General features: G+C 59.4%; 1 protein-coding gene across 2 annotated transcripts; it reads right to left on the bottom strand.

Annotated features, from left to right (window-relative positions):
- Positions 1–216: 216 nt before the first annotated feature.
- FAM181A (family with sequence similarity 181 member A) lies at positions 217–2,461 on the bottom strand. Of its 2 annotated transcripts, none has more exons than XM_069465258.1 (2): positions 2,181–2,461; positions 217–1,601 (listed from the first exon to the last, which is right to left on the bottom strand). In XM_069465258.1, exon 2 carries the CDS (start codon positions 1,512–1,514, stop codon positions 639–641), a length of 876 nt encoding a protein of 291 aa, XP_069321359.1. In that variant the 5' UTR covers positions 1,515–1,601; positions 2,181–2,461; the 3' UTR covers positions 217–638. The 2 variants fall into 2 exon arrangements, with proteins under 2 accessions (XP_069321359.1, XP_069321360.1); XM_069465259.1 differs by having other exon boundaries at positions 2,351–2,461.
- Positions 2,462–8,271: the final 5,810 nt, after the last annotated feature.

The raw sequence follows: 8,271 nt of genomic DNA, 5'->3' as shown, positions 1-8,271 counted from the left end.
CCCCTGGGTCCTTCCCTGGGGGCTCCCCTCTCCCCTCCCCACCGTCCTTCCTTTGGACTGAGCCCTTGGCCCCCAGCGCTCCTTCCCAGACATCTCAGAGGCTTCGGCCACTCCTGGCCTCCCCCGGACCAGCCACCGCCGTGAGCAGCCCTCAGCCTGCCACAGCCAGTGCTACCTCAGGCCCAGGCACCATTCAACCTCAGGACACCCAAGATGTGGAAACTGTAAAAGAAATGTCTTTATTCATTTAACCTTCTTAATATTTACAAACAACAAAAACAACAACTGAGATTGGCTCATACAGTGGGTGGCAGATGAACAGGTGTGTAACTGGCTTCTGGGGTGGCTGGCAGGCAAGGGCCCAGTCCCACTGCCCGTGGTCTGCGCAGGGACAGCAGGGGGGCTGCTGGGCTCTGGCCTGGTTGGACGGGGCCCGCCAAGCCCAGCCCCATAGCTCCCAAGGCTGCAAGGGTGAGGAGCCCCGGCCCCAGTCCTGCCCGCCTCCCCACACACAAAGGGAAGGGGCGTTGGGAATGCCCAGGAAGCCACGCCGCTGCCCAGCCCCTCCTCGCAGGAGAGCGCCTGGAGCCCCCGACAGCCCTGCAGGCTGGAGGTGGGGCCGAGGCCCTCGGGCCCTGCTAGAGGTAGCCGAAGACGTTGAAGATGGGCGGGGCCATGGCCGGCTTGGTGGGGATGGGCTTCAGCACCACGGGCCTGCACACCTGCCCCAGGCTGTCCACATCCTTGCAGAAGTGGGCCAGCTCCCCGGGGAAGGCTGGGCTTTTCCTCCACAGGCCCAGGCTGGGGACAGGGCTCTGAGGCAGGGCCCCCGGGAGGCCCGGGTAGATGGGCTGTCCATGGTACTGCAAGGGGCAGCAGCTCCAGGCACTGCCACGGCCCACCAGGGACACGCCAGGCATCTTGAGCGGCTCCTTTTCGGCCAGGGCCCTTGGGGACATGGGTACCAGGGCAGCCTCAGGCCCCAAGGGCTCCAAGCCCTTGCAATTTTTCTTTCCCTCATAGGGAGGTCCCTCCCTGGGGCCCAGTCCCACCTCCAGCCCCATGGGGTAGCTGTGGGTGGGCCTCGGCTCTTCCCAGAAGGAAGCGGGCAGCTGTCTTTTCCTCATGGGCACCTGGCCAGGCCTGGCGGCTTCTGGACTCTGCCCCTGCAGGACCTGCTCCTTAGAAAGACATTCGTTGCTGTAGGGATTCCCCAGGGCCTTCTCCTTGCAGCCCCCACCCCCGCCGGGGCTGGACTCGGGGCCCGGATCGAGCAGCAGCCTCCCGGGCCGGTCCTCGGGCCCTCTTTTCAGGTGGGGCTCAGCCGCTCTGCCGGGCAGGCCCCTCGGGAGCCGGGAGTACTTCTGGGAGAAGCGCTTGAGCTGCTTCTGCAGGTACTTGCGGTGGTCCACGGAGCGGCGGCAGGGCGCGGACTTGTCCAGGGCTGCCTTGATGTCGCTGGACGCCAGGTTCACGAAGTTCAGCAGCATCTTCACATCACTGTCGGATGCCATCACCAGGGGGCCACTGCACAGGGCTTTCCATGAAGAGGGCGGGTTCTGCTGGTGGCCGACAGCTCCAGGGAAGGGCACCGACCTGACCTGGGGGCGCAACAGGCTGTTGGAATCTCTCCGGGAAACCGCACCCAGCCTCCCCAAAGGCCACACCACCTGGCTGCAAACAGTGTCCCCAACCCCAGCAACCCTCAGCCCTGGACGGAGCCCTGGGCGTGGGACACCTGTGCAGGTCACCGAGCATTTCCCCAGTATCTGGAGGGAACAGGCACTAACAGAGCCTCATCCAGCCCCCTTGGGTCTGTTGCCCTCTCCTCGCAGCTGAGGCTCAGAGAGGTGAAGCAACTTGCCCACGGTGACCCAGCTACAAGTGGCATTGCTGGGGCTGGAGCACAAGCCCCCGTGCTCCCAGCCTGCGTGTGTCCCACACACCACGCTGCCAGCGTGCACAACTTGCCAGCGAGGTTTTTATTTTCTGAGCCGAGGCAACCGCTCCACTTTAAAGCAAGGCCAAGCCCCCTTCCTTCCTGGTGGTGGCCTCCCCCTCCCACCACCCCCGCCCCCAGTCCGAGGAGCATCAGCCCCCCTCCTCAGCCCCCACGCTCCACCCCCAGCTCTCACGCAGGACCAGGCAGGACCCCTGTCTGGCACTTAATCGGGACCTGCCTTGCGGGCTGGTCTCAGGCTGCGGGCAGCAGGGACTCCCCTGAGGAAGCATCTGCAGCAATTTCATGCCTCCTCCGCCGCCACCCACAGCACCTCGCCCCTCCCCCAGACCCCCGCCTGCCCCACGCCCCCACCCAGGCAGGCCAGAGCCGCTGGGCCTCCACACTGACCGAAGGTGCGGGCCCCGGGCCCGCCAACGTGGCCCGGCAGGTTCCCCACCGCAGACCTGGGACAGGCCCGGCGCGGCGGGCCGCGCTCCGTCCGGCTGGAAGCGGTTGTGCAGCCCTTGAGTGGGCTGAATGGAGGACGACTCCCCGGAGCTGGGGGGCCCCTCAGGCCAATCAGGAGCGCCTCTCCAGATACAAAGCATCCCAATCAGGCGGCGGCGCCCCGTTCCCACATTCTTTGCTGTCACAAATTGTCACCATGGGGACCATCACAAAAAAGACAGCTCCCAAATGCAATCATTTCCCGGTAAATTTCTACCCTTCAGCCCCACTCCCCTCGGCCTCCACGCCCCTCCTCCCCTTGACCTCGGTTCCCTGGTTTCTCAAGGGGGTGGGGAGAGTGTGTGTGTGTGTGTGTGTGTGTGTGTGTGTTTAAAACGTCCAGGATTGAGGAGGGGCCGGGCCCAGCAGAGACTCCGGCCTGCGGCTGCCATGCTCCAGTGCAGACAGACAATCGGACCGGGTAAGCCGGGGCGGGCTGCTTTTCCCGCTGTCCTTGAGTGTTGAGTGGCTCTCTCTCTCTGTCTCGCTGTCTCTCTCTCCTTCTCTTTCTCTCTCTCCCCACCACCCTCCCCCCGGGATCCCCCAGGGATCGGGCACAGAAGGCCTGCCAGGTCGGGAGGTCCACTGATGTCTGTCGGGAAAGGTAGCCGAGGACGGGCTCTAACGAGGTGCTGGGATATCCATGGGAAGGGAGCCGGAGCCCTCAGGAATCTTGTCTTTATGTTTGCTTCCTCAATTGAGCTGCACAAAGCCTGAATTGCCCATTCAGCGCGGCCGGACAAAAGGTTGGCGTTGCACGGTCCCCTTGCATTTGTAGTCAAACAGTTAGGGACTTAAATCGAGTCGTCATGATGGAGAAAGAGGTGGACAAAGCCCATAGAATTGCCATCAGCAAACATTTTCCTGTGTCATATTAGCCAGTCTCCATGGCACCCCCTGGCCTGGGGACAATGGCACAAGTTTGCACACTTGGCTACTGTCACCGTGCCAACGCCGGCAGGGCTGCAAGCAGGGCCGCTCTGAGCGAGCAAGGAGCCCAGAGCTGGCCCTGGGCTGGCCCTGCCCACCACTGGCCAGAGGGAAGGTGAGGCCGAAGGCCAGGGAGGCTGCCTGGGAAATGCTAATGGCCGCGCCACCACCGTGCCAGCCAGCTCGTGGCCGGTTCACGCCTCTCGCCTTTCTGCCCAGGCCCGGCCTCCTCCTCTCCCTCCCCTTCCTTTCCTGTTTCCCTCTCTTCTGCTGCCTTTTCCTCCTGCCTCCCCGTCAGCCAAATGGCTGGTGGTCTGTGCACCCACCCACACCTCTGTGCCCCATCCTGAAATGCCAAGGGCCCCCCTCCTGAGTCTGCCCACCCAGACTGGGAGCCCTGGCAGGGCAGGGCTGGGGCCTCACCAGGAGTGACGGGCTCACTCTTCCCACTGGCCAACAGGTAGGTGTTATCAGGACGAGGCACCCGCCCACAGTGGCCTGAAGCCAAGCCAAGTCCCTTCCGGCCTGAGGGCCCCTACAGGCAAAACCAACAGTTTGGAGGAGGTGGCCCTGTGCTGACAGGCTGTGACGCAATTTCGGCCCTGAAGAGCCAGTGCAGCATTTTCCATGCCCCTTTCCTGCCGCGGGGGTGAGGGCCGTGAGGATTGCGATGGAGGCACCGTCGGTGCAGAGCACCCTGGCGTGTTGGCCGCCACGCGCTCTGGAGAGCTGCCCCTGTGTGCAGCAGCCTCCGCATGGGCGACAGCTAAACCTTCGTTGTTGTAAATGCCAGAGACTGGGGGGTTCTATGTCTCTGTGGCACCTCCCAGCCCACCTGGCGCACGCTGCTGGCCCACGGTCACCAGGGTGGGCTCCTGCCCGTTTCCCCCCATGGCTCCCTGCTGCCTACTGCCTGAGGCCGGTGGGCACAGCCTGGCATTGGAATCCCTCCGGCATGCGGCACCCGGCACCCCTCTCTTAGCTGCCTGCTCCCCGGCGCTCTGCTCATCCCCTGCGGGCCTTCTGTGCGCTGCGTTTGGGCTGTGCCGGTCCCACTCTCTGCAACATGCCTCTTCTAAAGGCATCGAGCCACTCTGCTCCGATCTCGGCTTCCTCGAGACGCCATCGCACCTGCGGTTGTGTCACCCACTCTGGCACCCCGCTCATGGTGTCCCCTCCGACAGGCCGGTGGGCTCCATGGGAGTCAAGCTGATGTCTTTAAAGTCTTGCCGTAGCTCGTAGCATGGGCTCTTCTTTCACCAAACGCTTTTTGAGTTAAGAAGGAAGAGGAGGGAAGAGAAGAAGAAAGGGGAGAGAAAAACGGGATGGAGAAAGCTGACACTTGTTGGGCACCCTCTGTGTGCCAAGAGCCACGTTCGATGATCTCACAGGGAAGACCCGGCCACACCCTCTGGACAGCTCCGTGACAGTGGTGGTGTTGCCACTTGCGAATGAGGAAAGTGAGTTACCTTCCCAAGGCCGCACGGCTAATCACTAGCAGAACCGGAACTCGAAGCCAGGCCGCCGGTGTGCAGAGCCTGTGCGGGACTCGCCACCCCACGTCGCTGCCTTGAGCTCCGGCTGAGGCCAGACGCTGCCCCAGCGCCTTCGGCTCTGAAGGCCTCGAAGACCAGATTTTCTACGCAAGTCCTGGGCTCTGCTCTTCTTTCCCAAGGTCAGGGCGTGACTGTCAACTTCCGACTCAGGAATTTGGGAGCTGCAGCTTCAGGAGGTCGGGAGAGAGGGTCTTACTGGCCCAAGGTACAGTGGCCTGAGAACCTGATCTAGCCGCACTGACGCCACACCCAGGCCAGGTTTCCGGGGCTGCCTCTGACCCACGGTGGGGGGTGGGAGAGCCTCCTCCAAGTTTTTCCGACAGGCCATACAGACAGGTGGAACGACAGCTGTAACAATAATTTTGCCTCCCTCTAGAAGGCCCTTTCCTAGTAGTTCTTTCATTATGGTCCTATGTCTGGGTGGGGAGGGAATTATTTTCCCTATTTGCAGTTGGTGACACACCCATAGAAGCCTCAAACCTCTGATTCTTGGGCCCAACTAGGCCATCCCTGTCTTGGCATTCTTCAAGACCCAGCTCCAACATCCCCTCCTCCAGGAAGCCTTCCACCAACTCCCAACATTATTAGTGACACCCTCTCCCATCCCTATGTTCATAGAATCAAAGATGAAGTCTAACCTCCTTAGACAAACACAGAAGGCCCTTTGTAATCTGACCCCCTACCAGAACCTGGCACAGAGTAGCTTCTTACTAAATGTTCTATGAATTAGATACTTTGTCCCTTCCTCTGAACTATGGACTACAAACAGCTGCTTCCTGGCTTGGGTTTTTCGTTTATTGTTTGCCCCCAAACCCCTCCCCCACCCGAGGTGAGCTCCAGGAGAGAAGAGAGCTTGTCCTCAGGTTCTTCTCTGTATCTCCAGTGACCAGAATGGTCCCAGCCAGAGTGGGCCTCAGTGAGAGACCCTGTGGTGCTGTGGCTGTACTTGAGGAGGAGTTGTCTGTGATCCTACAGAACTGTGGCACTTGAAAGCTAGACACACCCTTTCACGACCCAGTCGCCCTGCACCGGAGCAGGGGTTCCATGAAGCTCTCTGAAAGGCGAGTGGGCTGTGCCGACTAGAACTGGATTCGGATGGGCTGGGGCGGCTACCTCCCCTTCCCGCCCAGCTGTTGCTGCCGGGGACCTCCGAGATCCAGCTGTGCTGACCCTGCCTCAAGTTCGTCAGACCATCCAGCCTCAGGTACCTGCTGCTTCACCTCGACCCACCCAGCACCTACCACGTGCCAGGGACCAGAGGGTGTGGAGGTGGCGTCCCTGAGTCACCTCGATGACTAAACAGCCATCGTACACCCACGCATCAGTGAAGCAGAACAGCATCCTAACAAACCGTCATCCAGAACCTCTGGGTGTCAACAGACACGACCCACTTCCAGGATTTAGGAACTGCAAGTGAGAAGAGGCAGTTGGCAGGGACATTCGCAGGCCAAGCCCGAGGGGACCCACGGAGGTCATCTGGGGCAACAGGTTCTCAAATTGCTTTTAAGTGGAGAAACCCGTGTAAAAATGTTTGGAAATCCAACGTGTAAAACTGTGACAGCAAAGTGCTGTGAGTGCAAATTTATTTTGCACATTCAAATGCACGCGTACTACTTATTTTGCAAACAGTGGATTAGGACAAGGAGCCTGTTTTGACGACATCAGCCTTTGAAATCAGGAGTAATGGATTATGGTCTCACATCAGCCACACTTTGTTTTGGTTGCAGAACATTTACAAGTCTTGATTTATAGACATAAGTAGCTGAAATGATAGTTTTTTTCAAAGTTTATCTTGTGATCTTAGGACAGTCATCAACGAAAAGGAATCTCGGGAGAAGCTTTATTACCTGGTCCCCAGAGGGGTTCACCTGGCCCCCGAGTTGGCCGGTCGCAGCCCAGTGTAACAGCCTGTGAGCTAAAATGCATTTGAATGTGCAGCTGTTCGTGGATATAGTTTTTAGAACGCAATGTTTTAAATTGCCAAAAATAAATTTTAAAGGAGACTTAACATTCTCTGACCTCTACAGAAAATTCAGTTCCAAAAGATGGGCCAACTTCTCGTTTCAGAGATGGAGAAAGAGAGGCCCACAGAGGGGCAGTGATTCACCCAGGGGGGCAGAGCCAGGTGGAAGGAGGACCCAGGTGGAAGCTCTGTTCTGCCGGCCACCCTGCGCGCACACTCACACCTGATCATAATAATGTAAAATCCTACTTGATCGAAGCACATGACGTACATTGTCACCTGTTCTTCCCGGGGGCCGTGATTGCTCTCTGTAATGGATAAGGAGACAGAGGCACAAAAGGGCTAGGAAACTTGCCCAGGGCCCCACGGTCAGTAAATGACAGAGCTGGGACAGGGATGATCCTGAGATGCTGCTCCTCTGACACCTGTGAGCCCACACAGGGGCCTGACTCCCTCCCAGGGGCTTTGCTGGCCCACGGCTGCAGACTCATCCCAGCCACCACGGCCCTGGCGAATTAGGCCCAACAACCCCACTCCCCGACTCAGGGAATGTACAAAAGCTGCATGAGGGACACGGTGGCCCGGCCAGAGCCTCTGTGGACGTGAGATGCAGACATCGCAAGATGATTTATGTAACTCCCTTACATAATGGCACTACAACCAGCCCGGGGCCTGCCGTCAGCCGTAATCACAGCAGACATGCTTCCTGGGAACCGGAGGCCTCAAACCCCTTTGGCTGCCGGCCGAGGGCGTCCTGCCCTGACAGCCAGGGCCAAGCACCGGCGTGGCCGTGCCCTCAGAGGAGGCAGAGACCTAGTGGTGTCCTGGATGCAGCCCAACTGCAGTGACAGAGACGACTGTCAGTGTGATCAAGTCCCATGCTGGAAGTGGTTTCAGCCACATGATTGTACCACTACAGGGAGACTGGCTGTGAGGATGAGATCTTTGCCCTCTGCCCCTGCCTGCATGTGTGATGTTGGCCCAGTCACTCACCCTCTCTCTGGGCCTCAGTGTCCTGGTTGAATCACATCAGCAATTCTTGGACTCCATGCTGCACACATGGATATTTTTGTGACACTGGTGTGTCACAAGACAGTGTCACTTATAAGAGTCCCAAACTTGGCCAATGATTTGCTTTTCCTGATATAAATCAGAGCAGATTCAACATAATGAAATCGGGTAAACTCGCTTGCGCTTCACTGTGCTTTCCTGAAAGGGGTGTGAGTGGACGGGGTTAGGACCCCAGCCCCAGGAAGAGAGGGCAGCTCAGCGCATCTTTGCCATGGGGTCTCGGGAGGGCCAGGGCGCGGGCGAAGGATGACATGTTGCATGAGGACGGTGCGAGCAGACCGCTGAGTCTTGCTCCCGGTCCT

Source organism: Eulemur rufifrons, chromosome 2 (assembly GCF_041146395.1).
Source record: "Eulemur rufifrons isolate Redbay chromosome 2, OSU_ERuf_1, whole genome shotgun sequence".
In the NCBI taxonomy this organism is placed as follows: domain Eukaryota; kingdom Metazoa; phylum Chordata; class Mammalia; order Primates; family Lemuridae; genus Eulemur; species Eulemur rufifrons.
Note: the sequence above shows the minus strand (reverse complement) of the source record. Positions and strands in the feature narration are given on the sequence as shown.

Bases quoted from the DNA above. Each gene is read 5' to 3' on its own strand.
- FAM181A (XM_069465258.1), bottom strand. From the start codon at position 1,514: ATGGCATCCGACAGTGATGTGAAGATGCTGCTGAACTTCGTGAACCTG.